We start from the raw sequence: 18,057 nt of genomic DNA on the forward strand, positions 1-18,057 counted from the left end.
CATGTTGCGCATAATCAGTTCGATGTTGCTGTAGTGTAAGGTTGTTTGAGAGGCCGAGGACTAACGTTCAAATTAATTTGCGCCATAATCCAGGGAGCATCAATCTAACCTAACAAAGATGGTCCTCATGTTGTTTCTTCGCTCCTGGAGAGTGTCCTTTCCTAATAATCGGCATCGGCTTTCGTAGGATGGTAAGTCGTGGTAAGTCGTTGGGGTTACGCCACGGCAGTGATCGCAGAGTGTATCTTATAAATTTGGACTGAACTCTTTCAATCCTGTTGATCCAAACTTGATGGCAAGGACTCCAAACCACGGCAGCTGTTTCTAAAACCGATCGAACTAGACTGAAGTACAATGAGCGTAGGCAGTATGGGTCGCGGAATTCTGAAGAAATTCGGAAAATGAATCCAAGATTTCTATTCGCCTTACTAATTACGTAATTAAAATGTTCACGGAAGTTCAGTTCTGAGTCGAGCATAGGCAATAATGACACAATAACTTTATTTGCTTGGCATGCGACTTCAGAACAGATCCCAGTGTACCGCCCGAGCAACGTTCGCTACTTTATCGACCACCTTAGATTCAACTAGATCCAGAGTTAGCTGCTATAGTCAAGGGTGAGAATGATTCCGGGAGACTTCGAAGCATCATAGCTACCTTCATATTCCGACTTAGGTCTTCTCCAGCCAACAGCTTACATTGGTTATTGGGAAACAAAATCACAGCATATCATTGATATGATATCAATATTAATGTAGGGCATTTGGAAGAAAAACTGCATCCGCTGCTATTATTCTGAAGACATGTGTATGTAATTGGTCTAATCAAATTTTTGCATACAATGTATAAACAGCAATGAACAGCAATTGAATTCACACTTCGAAAAACCTCCCACACAAAAGTTGCTCTAAATGATCGATAGGATCATCTAATCACGATTTCAATTTCGATAGATATGACCAATTTTACAACTTTCAGCTCTGACTCTGAGATACATATTTCAGTATCCTACTTGACTTTCTAGGTAACTCAGTTCCACTCAAACCAAGCTTGTTAAAACTTAAACGAAAATTTGAATGTAATTTCAGATAATGTTATGTAAATCAAAGCACAAATTCAAAAATGAAATGCTCCGCTACCAGCCCTGCGTTTTTGATTCACGCACTACTGCTGCTGCACACATCGTATTTGGTATTCTGTTCCGGGGGTTCCGAGTGCATGCACTCGGGTGTTAAATTCGCACGCTGCGGTAGGTTCCCTACGAGACTAATATCCGGCAGCGAAAATAGACCTCACTTCACACTGCACAACAAAAACATGCACTCGCCCACTGGCTCTTTTTGCCTCTTCACAGCGCCGAACACTTTTCCGCTACGCCTGCACAAACAGCAGAAACCACAGAAAATCCAAAGAATTCCGTCACCATCTGGAACGCGAAAAAACGGAAATAATCCCACTGGAACCACACCAAACTTGACGGTCGCGACCCACAATCGACTCCGTGAGACCACTGATCGCAATCACATGAATAAAATTAGATATTTTTACCACAATTTACACGCGAATAAAAACTTTACCACTATGGCAGAGATGCGACCTTTCGACTCGTTTGACGTCTTGGAAATGCGACTGAAACTGAACTGAACTGACTGACGAACTGCGACGCGACTTGGGCGAAGGCTTCAATGACTGACGGAAACACAGCGCGAGCTCGCGAATCGGTTCTCACTGTTTTGGTTATGGGCGTCTGCCTGACATGAATAACGGTCAACAAGTCTCCGCGCGGGAGTGGGAGGCGGGGAACAATCAACCGGTTCATTTTTGATGGCGGTGCGTGTGAGGGTTTCCGATGACGCTTTTTCAAACGTCAAACGATATACGTTACGAACGTTACTCATGCCAGGTTAGTTGAGGGGCACTCGGATGCAAATTCGCAATGCAGCTCGGATGCAACAATGTCGCCCGGAACGAAAAAAAACCTCAAGTTTAAGTTTTTCCACTATTCACTGAATAGTGGAAGTAAATGGAAGAATAATAGTCTTTTAACCATGTAGCATTTCCCCTAAGACGCTCTAAAATAATTTATCACTCAAGTTTAAATGGTGCAAACTGTGTAACAAAAATAATCTAAACGTTGTTTCCACCTGAATTTTCAGGTATACATTTTACGTGCACACGTAATTGCAAAAGCTTCAGAAAATTCAGGTGAAACTTACGTGTCCGGTGAATTCTATCCAAAACTCAGGTGAACCTTACCTGATTTTCACGTAGAATGAAAATTCTATCGAAAAATCAGGTAAAAGCTACGTGAATTTCAGGTGGAAAAAATCTACGTACTTTTTCAGGTGGAAACAACGTGCTGATTTTTTTGGGTGTATGATTTCTTATACCGTGGACCCCCGGTAATATGACCGTTTTTAATTTGAACACTTTTTTATTTGAACCAGCTGATGTTTCGATGTTTACATTCAGTCCCATCACACTTAGAATAAATTACCGACTTCGGTAGTACGTTTACCGAATTCTCAACAGCTGAACGTTCGGTAACCTGTTCGGTAAATAACGAAACAACCGAACGATCGGTAAACTGGTTCATCCCATAAAATGTCAAAATTACCGAGCACTTCGGTAAATTTTCAACCATTACCGAAATGGTCAGTAATGATGAATATTTGGTTCATTTCTGTTTTAGTTTGATATTTTGTTCGAGATAAAAACAAAAAACAAATCAGAGTTGAATATAAATAACATTTATTTCCACAAACGGATCACATAAAAATCGAAGAGCCTAGCCTAGTTGCAAGTTTTCGTTAGAATACTTCGAGGCTGGGGAGGCACTTATAAATCGCAAGAAAAACATCCGAACCATTAAGCTCCAAACGCAATCTGCTGTTTCCGTCGCCATTCCGCTGTATTGCTCGGGGGCCTTTAGGCAGACATTTTCCAGCAATGTTCGATTACATGCAGGAACTCGAATCTCGCGATACTGATGGCAAATATGTTCTACCTGCAAAAACAGAAACAAATTATGCTTAAATCAAACACGAAAGATCTTAAAATACCTTGATTGACAAAAGCGTATACAATGAAGAACCGTTTTCAGCACAGCAAAAAGAGAAAACTTTTTTTCTTGCAGCTCAAGAAGCTTCTGGCGTGGATGGCGTGGTAGTGTCAAGACGACTACCGAAATCTCGGTAATTAAGATTTTCTTTACGGTTCGTCCGGTAATTGTCGTTACAAATTTCGGTACATTTGTACATTTGCTGATCTTTTGGTGATTTTCTGACAGGTATTTTGCTATTGACATTTTCAGAACCGAAACTTCGGTAAGATTTTACAGTTATTCGGTAAAATATTGCGCGGCCTAACCTAACCTCACAAGTTTGACAGGTACTGGTCCTGTTGTTTACGTTTCGGACTTAGAATTTTTTTGATCCAAATTAAAACCATTGACGAATACCGAATAACACCAAAGCGCGAATAACATGTTATTCAATCGTAGTGCGGATATAGTATTAGATATTTTTTTGAAACATATTGATTTAGATTATTAATTTTGATGTTTTATATCTAATTACAATGAAAACTAGATTTGTTTACAATTGTCAGTTCCGCCCTTTTGAAATGTTGATGCCGAATTGATTTTTGAATCAGAAACAGGAGGTAAACAAAAATGGAAATGACAACTGTTGTCAAACTGACGTGATTTGAATTGAGGGGCTTCTCAATGGTCGAGTGATTGTAATAATTGTAATCCGTCACTCCCCAGGGGTATAAAGTGGTGCCCGAAAAAATGGCCACCACTCCGTCTATGTATTCGTCAATGTTAAAACTGCATATTTCACAATGTTGTAGACGTTCCGTACATTCCGCTTTTAAATACAGGTAGTTATCGATAAGTCAAGACAAAATTTTCAAAACGACTTATCTGCTTTTGTAAACAAAGATTCAAATGACGATTTAACGAAACTGATAGCTCTCCCACGCAAACCAACACCATCAACAGGTAGCGGAATCCCTCATCTACCTATTGACGGTGTTGTTTTGCGTGGGAGGGCTATCAGATTCGTCAAATCGTCGTTTGAATCTTTGTTTACAAAAGCAGATAAGTCGTTTGGAAAATTTTGCCTTTAAGTCTATGTAGTATTTAAAAGTAGTCAATAGTCGAAGTATTTAAAAATTGAAAATGTAATCGTCTGTAAACAACAGGACCAGTTCCTATCATGCGTGACGTCGTGCGTGACGTCAGTGCGCAATGGAGTATACTATAAATAAATTTTAAATTTCTTTTCAGTGAGCATCTGAGCATCTAACATTGCGGCAAAGAGAAACAGACGTCACACTCAACACATGTTACATCGTTCACCTTTTTAACGGCTGATTAAACTTTGTGTAGGTGGTCAATCGGCCACTGATTGCGCTTCCATCGATTTTGCTTGTGTTTGACGTATGCGCACTACCGCCACTTGGCCACACACAGTGATTTTAGCATTGAGCGGCACCCAACAAACATTGATAGCTGAAAAAGGGCTTATTTCGTTATTTCTGTTATGTTGACGACGTCTTATCATCTTATAATCTTATATAATCTACTCCGAGGTAGCGAAACACTACGATCCGCTAGGATTATTCGCAACTTCCATCCTTCTAGCAAAGCTACTGGTACAATGCTTATGGCAATGTAAACTGGATTGGAACGAACCCGTTGACGACCAAACACAAATGGAATGGAACAATCTCAAGACCGCGCTCCCTCAACTGATGCAGGTAAAAATCCCCCGCCAAGTAACCTTTCGTGGTGCTGTTTGTTACGAGCTTCACAGATTTGCAGATGCGTCCAATGCAGCATACGGAGCCTGCGTTTACATCCAAAGCATAATGGATGATGGAACCGTCAAATCTAGACTGCTAATCAGCAAATCGAAGGTAGCACCACTCCGAGCACTTACGATTCCACGCAAGGTGTTGTGTGCATCATTATTACTCTTTCGTCTGGTTTGCAAGGAGCTGCCAGCCCTCAGCATCAACATATAAAAGGTAGTGTTAAGCCCCAAACGCAATACAACGGAACGGCGACGGAAACGGAAAATTTGACAGTTAGCCCATATATTTTCTGTCAAATTTGCCGTTTCCGTCGCCGTTCCGTTGTATTGCGTTTGGGGCTTTAGGCTATCAGTACACTGTTTGTCATAATGACAAATATTTGATATCCATGTCGATTTCTAATCGGTTTGGTAGATGTCCGGATCAACTTGACAAATATTTGTCATTATGACAAACAGTGGACTGAGGGCTTTATATTCCGACAGCGAAATAGTTTTGGCGTGGCTGAAAAAGCATCCTTATCAGCTACAAACATTCGTATATAATCATGTAAGCGAGATTCAAGCCAACTCCGATGGACTTCTTTGGAATTATGTTCGTTCCTAACACAACCCAGCGGACATTGTATCTCGTGGAATACTTCCATGCGAGCTTATGGTTAGCGAACTGTTCTAGACTGGTGTCAAGTATATTAACTCACCGGTTACTAGTCTTGAGGTGAATAATGTGCTCGACGAGGATCTATAGGAACTGAAGGCCAATGTAGCAGCAATGCCGGGGCTCATCGAAGAGCAGCTGAACATATTTAAAACCTGCAGTTCTTTTCGACGACTGCAACGAATAATCACATGGGTATTGCGATTCTCGAACAACGCGCGCAAGCATAAAAAGGAGCGCATCACCAGAAGACATCTAATCGTGCAAGAACTTCGACTGTCGACGATGGTCATCGTACGCGTGGTTCGGCACATCGACCTACGCGACGAAATCCAGCGAGTGAAAACTAAAACGCTTTGCAAACACATCGGAAATCTCAATCCGATCTACACCGATGATGGTGTGCTAAGGGTCGGTGGACGACTCAAGCATTCCAACTTATCCGACGAATCGAAGCACCAGCTGATTCTTCCGAATGCAAATCCACTCACACATCGCCTGATCCGAGAAATGCACCACAAACTTTTGCACGTTGGTCTGGCTGGGCTTCTTTCTGCAATCAGACAACAGTTTTGGTTGCTACGCGCTCGATCAACCATTCGACAGGTGACTAGGTTATACGTGAAATGCTTTCGATCGAATCCAACAGACGTTTCTCAGCGATCTCATGGGCAATCTTCCAAAACAACGAGTTACACCGTCCCCCGTCTTTATCATTACTGGTGTAAACTATGCCGGACCGACGCTTGTGAAGCAAGGAACACATCGTCAAAAGGTGGTCAAAGCATACATCACGGTTTTCGTTTGTATGGCAACGAAGGCCATACACTTAGAGTTGGTGTCCGATCTGACAACCGACGCATTTCTCGTCGCCTTGCAACGCTTCGTGAGCCGTAGGGGAATTGTTTCGCAAATTCATTCTGATAATGCGACAAATTTTCATGGTGCTAAGAATGAGCTTCACCATGTATAAGATCGTAAAGTTTTGCCACTTGAAAGAAATTGAGTGGCACTTCATTCTGCCAGACTCTCCCAAGTTCGGTGGCCTGTGGGAGGCCGCCGTAAAGAGTACCAAGACACACCTGAAACGAGTAATAGGAAATAAAACGTTAAATAAATTTCGAAAAAAAAATGGTAACAATATTGTGCGATATTGAGCCCGCTCTCAACTCGAGACCACTTTTCGCTATATCCGGAGACCCAGCTGATTCAGAAGTGATTTCTTCAGCACACTTTTTGATTGGTCGCCCAATAACTGCCTTACCCGAAGCAACTTATGAGGACATCAATATCGGCCGGCTCAGCCGCTGCCAACATCTGCAGCTACTTCGAGAACAATTCTGGAGGGCTTGGTCTCGCGATAACTTGTGCAGCCTGCAACCTAGGAAGAAAAACTGGAACACCGCATCGAACTTCAACCTGGGATGATCGTGCTTCTGCAGGACAAAAACCGACCTCCACTGCACTGGAAGCTCGGTCGTATCACCAAAGTCTATCCTGGTACCGACAGTTTGGTCCCAATCCCAATCCATTGCGAAATTATCTGTTTTACCAATTGAAGAAAACCAAGGCCAATCTGATCATCAATAATTTTTTGAACCGTGACGCTTCAACCGGGGGCAGGATGTTCCGTACGGAATTACTTATCCATGTACGCCACAGTTGAATCATCCAACGCGAACGCAATGTGTGTATGCGTTTGAACAGGAAGCTAGAGGGACGAAAGAGAAAATTTAGAAACGGCCCGACGAAGCAACATCGCGATGCGCCCCAAGCTTAGTGTTTTTTTTTCAATGTGCTGAGATTAAATAAGTTTATTAAATTCAATTTCGACCGTGATTTCTAAAGCGAGAATCATGTCCACATTTTCCTATCCATTCTTGAATTGACCTACCTTAAGGCACGGCCGCCGTTGCTGTTGCTTATTTTGAGGTCATAAATTCTTACACATTGAAGATGATGTTATAGTCCCACACTTCATATGTTGGTTCTCTGTGTATTTACAGCTGACCTGGCAATAACGGAGTAGTAACCGTGGGCGGTCAACCATGCTCATGCTCATGACAAATATTTGTCAAGTCTGCGTGATATTCATTTGAATATCTAATCAGTTTGACAGACGTCTGGGTGAACTTAACAAATATTTGTCATTATGACAAAAAGTGGATTATGGGCTTCAGCAATACCACCTTCGTTTTCCTCTACGTCGAAAAACTTTTCTTTTTAATAAAAATACATCACAGGACCATGTTTCGCAATATTAATCCAGCTTTCCACGCACCGTAATGGCGGCTTGTCGATGTGTAAAAATCAATCGGTTACTGTACGTTTTGACACTAGCTGGAGGAAAACTCATCGGTGGAAAGGCCTTTTTTCCCTTCCCCTCACCCAGGAACGCCACTGAGCTTTCCTCCAGCTAGTGTCAAAAAGTACAGTGACCGATTGATTTTTAAACATTGTTTTACTATACAAATACAATACAATCCATTGTATTTTGAACAGATTTGTTCGGATATTTCAACAATATATTAACCATACACTCTATTGTGTGACGAAAAAAATGTATGGAAAAAACTCAGATTTTGTATAGTTACGATACTTAACAACCCGTACATTCTATTGCGAAAACTTCATTTACATTTGAATAAATGGTTCATAACAATGCATTCAAATGTATTTTTATGGTTCCATTTACAATATAATCTATCGCCAATTCAATGTTATTAATAGTAGTGTTACAATAAATTGTACTGTTATTCTACTGTATTTTTTATTCGGGTAGCGTGGAAAGCTGGATATTATAATATTATAATATTAAGACGATCCCCACCGATGTGTATCCAAATGAGTGTCTAGTATAGGAACGAAATGCATTCATATTTTATTTATGCACTTGTTCTCGCACCGGTTGTTTCTATCAAGGTTGTTGAAATGCAATCATGCTTCGAACCGGTGGTGAATATCCGGTTGCTATTGAGGCAAACACGGAAATAAATAAAATCAGGAAAAAAATATTATTTATTTTGAAATCTTTCAGAACGCGCTCCAACTTTTGTAATATAAACACCGACGAACCGACGTGTCACCCCATGGAAAATAATTCAAATTTGCTGCCCACGACGCCATGATGAAAAATCATCGAACACTAGTGCCACCACCATAATGGCTCGCGAAGTTTTCGTAGCTCAGCCACCAACCTGCGTGTATTAACATTGCAGCGGAGTTGTGTCTTAGCTCATTTGACAGGAGCGATCGCCCGCAAAAGCGAATGGCCGTTAAAAAGTGTGGGACAATCAGAGAGCGCTAGTGACACGTCGGTTCGTCGGTGATATAAATATGTGCGTAATGCATTTTGTGATTATCAGATTAGCTAGACACACATCTGCTAGGTGGCGCTAGCTTATATGCAATAATTTAGTGAGGTGGATATCTCGAGATCTATAAAACTTAGAAAGATTTTGTCTCCTACAAAGTTGTTCGGGTATCCATAACATTTATGACTAGTTTAGTTTGGAATTCATACGCATAGCGGCGCTAGTGTATGAGAAATTACCTGTTAGGTTAAATATTTCTGAATCCGTAAGAGTTGAAAAGTGGCCATCTTCTACAAAGTTATCCGAATTATCTGTTAGGTTGGTTATTATGTAAGATTTAAAAGGGTAGTCAAACCTGGGTGGTGCGGATAGAATCGATTTGGTTGTCAAACTGAAGCCAAAATTTGCTATTGTGCCGGAGCCAAACATTGAAGATTGTGGTTATGTTCGTTTCTGATCTAATATTGAGAAGTATTGTTATTATTTGGTGAAAAAATAAAAATTAACTTTTTTTGAGTTTTGTATCCTTTGTAACAAATATTCTCACATTATATTTCGAGTGGAAAATAAGTAGGAATGCAACTAAAAAGCACTCGTTACGAAATTTCTTGAGATTCAGCAGCTGATTGTAGCATGAATGTATGTAAACAATCGTTAAGTCATGTAGAGTCTAGCGCATTTGTGCGCCCTCATTTAGCGTGGAAAGAGAAATTCGAAGAGCGGGAAATGTTTGACAGCCGAGTAACTGCAAAATAATTTTGTTTATGGGAGTGATTTCAAAATATCCCTCTACTCGCTTGAGCGCAGAAAAGCGGTTCTATCCGCAGCACCCAGAGTCAAACCAGAAGTTTTGTTTGAAACCGCAATAGTCGTTGGCGCTCGAGTTGAGTCGAATCGAGTCAAGTACGAGGCACTGAAGATGGCCTTACTGTAGAAGTCGAAATAAGTATATGTCAAAGGTACAACCAAGTAGTGGAATTAAATGGAATTGTACGAACTCGTCTTATGGCAAGTAAAGGGGCTCCCACAATGATGAGCGCAGCGGCGCGTTTTGACAGTTAACCCATGTATTTTCTGTCAAAACCTGCCGCTGCGCTCACCATTGTGGATGGGCCATAACTTTGTAGAATACGGCAATATTCTGAAAATTCCAGATTTGAGATATTTAACCTATCAGTTTATTTCTTATACACTAGCGCCGCTAAGCGATTGTGTTTAAAACTAAACTTGCTTGCATCATGACGGTTTTCACCACCCGAACAACTTTGTGGAATACGGCAATATTCTAAAAAATTCAGTTTTCGAAATATCTAACCTAGCATAATGGTTTTGACCACCCGAACAACTTTGTAGAAGGCGGCAGTATTCTAAAAATTACATATTTTGAGATACCTGACCTATCGGGTTATTTCCAATACACTAGTGCCGCCAAGCGTTTGTATTATTAACTAAACTTGCTCGTCATGATGGTTTTAATCTTGGTTTTAATCATCCGAACAACTTTGCAGAAGACGGCAATATTCTTAAGATTTCAACTATCGACATATCTAACCTTTTAGGTTATTTCCAATTCACTAGCGCCGCCAAGCGGTTGTATTTCAAATTAAACTTGTTTTCGTCATGATGGTTTTGACCTCCCGAATAACTTTGTAGAAGACGCCAATATTCTAAAAATTCCAGATTTCGAGTAACTAACCTATCAGGTTATTTCATATGCACTAGCGCCGCCAATCAGTTGAAATCCAAACTAAACTGACCTCCATCACAATGGTTTTGATGATGAATAACCGAAGAGTTTTTCAGAAGGCGGCACATTTTTTATTTATGCGTTACTCTTTATTTCCGTGTGATGGTTTGGCAACGGTTGGAGCGGGTCGCCAAATTTGCCAACTCGCTATTCACCGAAGGTTGCGTTTACATTTCCCAAACCCGTTTACCAACGACCGGTGCGAGTTCGCGTCATGATAGAGGTTGCTATTTTGGCTTTATTTACGCACTGGTGGGGATCGTCTAAGTACACTATATTAAGTATACTATAGTTGACATCCCTGGGCAATCATTTTATCGTTGCTAACAATTTCCACCAGATAGCGCTGCGAAAAATCAAACTGTAACGCATGTCACACGGGTGAACCGCTACCGGTTTCTATAATAACGCCACCCACTTTGACGGTTCGCTACAGCGTCGCGACGTTGACCTCGCTGGATGTTATCATCACCAATCTACTCGCCCTCGGCCCGTCTTATCGAACTACATAAACATTACAGGACAGGCTGCTTGCGTAGCTTCGTGCTGCATTCACCGGCTAGTTGTAGAAAGAAAAATCGATATTCTGGTGCCAAACTGTGATTAAAAATTCTATGTGATTTACATACTCCAACATGATTCCAAGTAAGTTTTGAATTCCATTTGTAAATTCCTTTTCTTACCCACGCATTTTTCAAGGGTGGTGGCTCGTGGCCCTGTTCTACGTTTTTGCTCCGGCAACCACAGCTTCCGTTCCAGGGCTCCAACAAGTGTGCAGCTGGTACGATTTCTTCCTCGGCATCCACAGGTGTTACCATTCGCTGAAGACGAATGTTAACGAGCCCCCGTCACCAACTAACATCTACATCCTGTACGACGTAAACCCGTCCGAAGGATTCAACCTTCGTAGGGACGTGTACATTCGCTTGGCGGTGTTCCTAAAAGCGTTGCAAAAACAACCCGGTTACGAACGGAGTCGCCTGGTCCTGCCACCGTGGTCCGAGTTGTTCCACTGGCGCTCCAGCTATCTGAACCAGATGCACCTACCGTGGGGTCACTTCTTCGATCTGGAATCGATGCGAACCTATGCCGATGTCCTCGAGACGTGGGAGTTTTTCGATGAGTTTAGGAAGCTGTCCAAAGCAACCGGTGGGAATACGGTGGTGCTCGATGAGTATTACCGTCTGAGCCACTTCGACGATATGTTCGAGAATGGAGTATTCGTGGATAAGTTCGAGCAGACGGTGTGTAAAAAGGAAACGGACCCGAATATGCTCGGTACGTCCGCAGTTATGGGCTACACGAACATCACCATAGATGAAAGGATATGTGTGAAATTCCAAGGTTCGGCCTGGCTGCTCCATTCCATGTTTGAGAAACTGAAACCGAAGAGACACGATGGTTTGCGGGTTATTTTCTTAGCGCGGGCGGAAACTATTTTGCACGACTACTGGGGCAATGTGGACTATTGGGAGGCCCGAAGGTCGATGAGGTTCAACAGGGACCTGGTTAGGATAGCGGATAAGTTCCGATTGGATTATTTCAATTCGACCAATCATTGGGACCGGGTTCAACGGCCGGAACGTTGGACCGATGAGGGACCCTATCGGAAGTCGAAGGGAGGCGATTATCTGTGCGCTCATATGAGACGCGCAGATTTCCTGTATGGAAGGGAGAAGACCACTCCAACGTTGCACTCCGCTGCCATGCAGATCAAACGCAAATTGCTCGAACTGGGTTTGCGGAAAGTGTTTGTAGCGTCGGATTGCTCCAAGTCGGAGTATCACGATCTGAAAAACTATTTGAAACGATTCAAGGTCGTTCGTTATAGCCCGGAGGGCAGAGAAGAAATGGCTAGACTGAAGGATGGCGGAGTGGCCATCATTGACCAAATAATTTGCTCACATGCGAGATTCTTCATGGGGACGTACGAATCTACTTTCACTTATAGAATCTATGAGGAGAGAGAAATTTTGGGCTTTCCCAAGGACCTGACGTTCAATACTTTTTGTAAAGAAGAGGAGGTTGGAAACTGCGAGAAGAATGCAATTTGGCCGATTCAATATGCGTGATATTAAGCGTACCGGACTATAGTTCCATCAATTTTTGAATTGAACGTAAGTTTCCTGCAGAAAAGTAATTTCCTTTGAAGAGTGAAAATCAAAGCTGTACTAAACTAAGATTAAAAATTGTGATGCCATTTAGATACATAGAAATTAGCAATATTATAAAAAACGCCGAAAAAGGATCAACTACTTAGATAAGAATCCGCTGTCCTCATTTTAAGACTGTAGATCTACTCTGGTAAGAATACTTGTAATACTCAAAAATTATCAAAATGTACCTACTAAAAACTACAATTTTCCCAGCGACCAAAGGTTTTTTAATCGAGTGAAATGTCCGAAGACCTCTTTCGACGTCTTTTCTTCTCTACACAGGTTTCAAACATTAGAAATGCAATTTATTTAAATATTAAAGCGAACGATGACCGTCTACTAATGGTTTGAGTGAGGTGAGTTTTCGAAAACCAATATGTTAAAAATAGTAAACTTTATGACAGTTAGATTTAACTTTTAGTAAACTTTTATTTAACTTTAGTAAACTTTATGACAGTAAGACATCATTAAATGATAAATTTTGTTTATTTTTATCAGACTTTGGCCGGAGTGGCCTGTGAAAGTGCAAAGTTTTCCATTCAGTTTGGTTCATGGCTGCACGTCGCCAACCACGCAGCCTGCGGAGGGTCCGCAAAACGTCCTCCACTTGATCGATCAACCTTCCTCGCTCTGCTGTACCTCGCCTCTTCGTTCCCGTCGGATCGTTGTCGAGAACCATTTTCACCGATTTACTATCCGACATTCTGGCTACGTGTTTTATAGATAGCTTGGTACGGCGGCAAACTCTATTCGATCGAAGCGTTTTGCGGAGTCCAAAGTACGTACTATTTCCTGCCATGATGCGTCTCAGAATTTCTCTGCTGGTATCGTTATCGGAGGTCACCAGTGAGCCCAAGTACACGAATTCTTCAACCACCTCGATTTCGTCACCAGCAATACAAACTCGTGGTGGGTGGCTTACGTTGTCCTCTCTTGAGCCTCTACCTTTCATACACTTCATCTTCGACGTATTGATGACTAGTCCAATCCGTTTAGCTCCGCTTTTCAGTCAGAATCTTCTCAAAGTTAAGTGCCATAATACCAATGTCGTCGACGAAACCTAATAACTGGACGGACTTCCTGAAAATCGTACCACTCGTGTCAATCCCTGCCCTTCGTATTACTCCCTCCAAAGCGATGTTGAATAGCAGACACGAAAGACCGTCACCTTGCCGTAACCCTCTACGTGTTTCGAAGGGACTCGAGAATGCCCCTGAAACACGAACTACGCACTTCTTCCTACCCATCGTCGCCTTGATCAACCGTATCAGTTTATCCGGAAATCCGTTTTCGTGTTTTCCCGATCGATTGTATCATATGCGGCTTCGAAATCGTTGAATAAATTATGTGTGGCACGTTGTATTCGCGACATTTCTGCAATACCCGACATACGGCGAACACCTGATCGTTCGCCCACAAATCCCGCCTGGTACTGCCCCACGAACTCTCTTGCAATTAGTGTTAGTCGGCGGCATAAAATTTGGGAGAGTATTACGCATTGCAAGAAAAATTTATAATCCTGGAAAATTCAAAGCGCCTCCAATGAATATTTTCCAGGCTAATGATCAAAGACAGCTAATGTAAAATTTTCGACGTTTTATTTATATTTACATTTTTGACATTTCATTATTTAATTCAATCTGAAGAAAAATAAGGACAAGGCATATGCCCAAGAGTATCAACAACCCCTCCCTTAGCCACTGTGAGATGTGGAATTTGCCTAGGATGTGGTGGGGTCTTGACAGAGGGTTCTGGTAAAAGCTGCATGTATCAGCAGCAGGACCTACCAGAGCGATCGTTTGCCGCTCGAAGCACACTTACCCAAATCATGGTGGGTTTAACAGACCCGTCACGACGGCCTCAAGGCGAGACAATAAGTATACCCAGACTCAATAAGCCACCGATAACACCAATCATTATCAACAAAATGAGTGTTTTAGGGTGAAATCAGGAGTGATTCAGTTTGATTCTAAATTTTCGACCACTATTCTAGTTTGCATCTGGAGCAAAATAGAACAAACTAGCTGGTTTCCCCAGCAGTGTTCTATTCATGTTTTTCAAATTTTCAATTAATTGAAATCATTATGTTACTGCCAAGAAAGGCGTCGGAATTGCAAAGTGGATTGATCCGTAGATAAAATGACGCATCCATACACCAAAACAATTGAAAAATATTTGAATCTCGTGATTCAATCGTGGTTCAAATCTGCAGAAAATAGAACGGAGCGTTATACCAGTTTTATTTCTTTGACAGTTGACTGGTATAAAAACTGAATCTAGAACAGCTGCTGGGAAATTCAATGTTTCAGATTCATATTCAAACTGACAGCCCCGAACGATTTGAATCACTGCTGATTTTACTCTTAGGAAGTGAAACTGCATGACATTCTTTTTAATTTGATAGATATTTCTTCGATTAACTGGCTTTAGTACTGAGTTACTACATATTAGGAACCAGTCCTACATTTCATGTTTATTGACATGAAAGGAGTGCTGAGCTGATGATGAGTCCTTCCATATTTGTATAAGTAGGAACACGTGTACACACGCTATTCAACTTTATTGGGCTTTATGACAGTTGATTTGATATCATATCATATCATGCAACGCACAACTGTCATTTTTACTTTTTCACGCAGCAAAGCTGAATCAACAAAATTGACAGTTGTCCGCCGCCTCCGTATCGAGTGGTGTGCCCTCGAAAACGCGAGCACTTTGAAACTTGGATTCTGTCAGGAGTGACCTCCTCATACTCTGGCAAAATACTTCGAGTAATGTATGTATGACAATAGTGCTGTCCAATGAGCAGCTCGAAGTAGCTCGAAGTTGTTCCCGTTCTGCTCGTTCTTTTTTGTCAACAAACGGGTATGAGCGTGACAGGAACAACTTCGAGCTACTTCGAGCTGCTCATTGGACAGCATTAATGATATGATAATGTTAATGTTTACGTGTGATTTTTTGACACTAGATAAGCAAATATGAGAAATCCTAGCGAAATTTGGATGCCAAACGAGACAGGTGGGACCGGTGTTCCTGCGCAAGGAACAGAAGTCATATGTCCATCCTTTTCTCCATAAATTTAAAATATAAATATAGATCAGATACATCACCAAATCCATGTCACCGCATGAGCCTCATTCATCGGTGTCCGATATGATAAAGATGGAATAAACACCAATTTTCCCAGTGTATGAGCTGATTGTTAGCCGGTCTCCCCAGTTATTCTTGGAGTGACCTTAAACACATTATAGAATAAATGTTCGTTATAGAAATCATATTTAATATACTTTTCATATTATATTTAACAATACAATACAAGATATGAAGAATGTTTATTACATTTTCATTTCTTGAATTGCTTGTTTACTTCGTGTATTTCATATATTTAATTTATTACTTTTGTCCTTATATTCTACCTATTTAAAATAGTGTCCTTGAACAGTATTGTTTATTCGAAAACTACATACAAGCATATATTTACACTTTGAAGTGTAATTCCGTACACCCCTAGTCCCCGTATATATGGAATCGGTAGATTTGATGTAATTTTTATTGGGAACATTATTTTATTGGTTGCATTCTCGATAAGAATTTTTTCACGTTATGAGATGAACCGGCCTAGGGCAGAAAATCTCGTAAATAAAGATAATTCAATTCAATTTTTCACGGATTCGTGCATAGCTTTCCGACTTATCCTTATTTTTTTAGGATTACTCACACGATTATTTCAGACTTCATTTTTTCAGTAATTTGTGCTTGATCATATTCAGGCGGGCAGCAGGGACTATGTCCAAGGGCTAGACGATCCCTCCCCAGGCCATCTGCGAGTTGTGGGGCTTGCCTAGGATGTGGTGGGGTTTGACAGTGGGCCCTGTTAAATTCCTATAAAAAGCTGCATGTATCCGCAAGTAGGCCCCACCAAAGCGACCGTGTGCCGCTCAAAGCGCACACGCCCGAGTCCTGGTGTCAGGTGGGACACAAAACAAACCTGACACGACGGCCCTCCAAAGAGACGGGAGGTTTGCGCAGGCCCAATAAGCCGCCTGAAAAACCAATCGTTACGAACAATATAAGAGATAATGCGACTCGATATAATCGGCAAAGACCTAGGCGACGAATACAGGATCACGATTGGAAGCTTGGAACATGGAATTGCAAGTCGCTAGGTTTCGCAGGTTGCGACAGGATGATCTACGATGAATTACATCCCCGCAACTTCGACGTCGTGGCGCTGCAGGAGATTTGCTGGACAGGACAGAAAGTGTGGAAAAGCGGGCATCGAGCGGCTACCTTCTACCAAACCTGTGGCACCACCAACGAGCTGGGAACCGGCTTCATAGTGCTGGGTAAGATGCGCCAACGCGTGATTGGGTGGCAGCCAATCAACGCAAGGATGTGCAAGCTGAGGATTAAAGGCCGTTTCATCAACTATAGCATCATCAACGTGCACTGCCCACACGAAGGGAGACCCGACGACGAGAAAGAAGCGTTCTACGCACAGCTGGAGCAGACATACGATGGATGCCCGGGAGGGGGACGTCAAAATCGTCATCGGTGACATGAACGCACAGGTAGGAAGGGAGGAAATGTATAAACCGGTCATCGGACCGGATAGTCTGCACACCGTATCGAATGACAACGGCCAACGATGCATAAACTTCGCAGCCTCCCGCGGAATGGTAGTCTCCGACATCACGAACGTCCGCACTTACCGCAGTGCGAATATTCAATCCGACCACTACCTCGTTGCAGTATGCCTGCGCTCAAAACTCTCGACGGTGTACAACACGCGTTGAAGTCGGACGCCGCGGCTAAACATTGGGCGGCTACAAGACGGTAGACTAGCCCAAGAATACGCGCAGCGTCTCTTGAAGATGGCTGGAGAGATATTCGATCTGCCATTGGTAGCACCGCAACCGCTTTACTTGGCACGGTGCCCCCGGATCAGAGAAACGACTGGTATGACGGCGAATGGGGAGCGGGCCATTTGGCATAAAGTCATTTGGCATAACGCCATTTGGCATAAGGTCATGTGGCATAAAGGCCATTTGGCATAACGATCTTTTCGCATAACGGACATTTGGCATAATTGTAACCAACGTCAAAAGTGAGGGTCTTTTGGCATAACGGACATTTGGCATAATTTTTCTTTGCGTTCGCTAAATGGTGACTAAGTGGTGCGGGAAACACCCCGGCATAGTAAATATAACACCCGTCGATAACAATATTAAAAAGACATTGTCCTCTCGTGGAAAGAATGCATTTGTCATGCAATGCAAAAGTAGGCGCATGCCCGGATTAGAGCAGTGGTGGATATAATCCCCTCTTTAAAAGAAGGCGTGTTGACGGATTATGGCAA

At 42.1% G+C, this 18,057-nt stretch overlaps 2 protein-coding genes across 7 annotated transcripts in view; one reads left to right on the plus strand and one right to left on the minus strand.

Annotated features, from left to right (window-relative positions):
* The window catches only part of LOC134207735 (membrane-associated progesterone receptor component 1-like), a 77,609-nt gene extending 75,870 nt beyond the window's left edge, over window positions 1-1,739 (minus strand). For 2 of the 6 annotated variants that reach the window (XM_062683594.1, XM_062683592.1), the window contains exon 1: window positions 1,549-1,739. The gene's annotated coding sequence lies outside the window, so the exon portion shown is untranslated. Of the gene's footprint in view, window positions 1-1,165; window positions 1,187-1,548 lie in introns of those variants that run through there. The other 4 variants (XM_062683593.1, XM_062683591.1, XM_062683595.1 and 1 more) reach the window with 3 other exon arrangements.
* A 9,235-nt stretch (window positions 1,740-10,974) lies between these two features.
* On the plus strand, window positions 10,975-12,919 carry LOC134215883 (GDP-fucose protein O-fucosyltransferase 2). The gene is made up of 2 exons (XM_062694977.1): window positions 10,975-11,187; window positions 11,242-12,919. The coding sequence occupies exons 1-2, from the start codon at window positions 11,178-11,180 to the stop codon at window positions 12,612-12,614; spliced, it is 1,383 nt and encodes a 460-aa protein (XP_062550961.1). The 5' UTR covers window positions 10,975-11,177; the 3' UTR covers window positions 12,615-12,919.
* Window positions 12,920-18,057: the final 5,138 nt, after the last annotated feature.

Source organism: Armigeres subalbatus, chromosome 1 (genome assembly GCF_024139115.2).
Source record: "Armigeres subalbatus isolate Guangzhou_Male chromosome 1, GZ_Asu_2, whole genome shotgun sequence".
NCBI lineage: Eukaryota > Metazoa > Arthropoda > Insecta > Diptera > Culicidae > Armigeres > Armigeres subalbatus.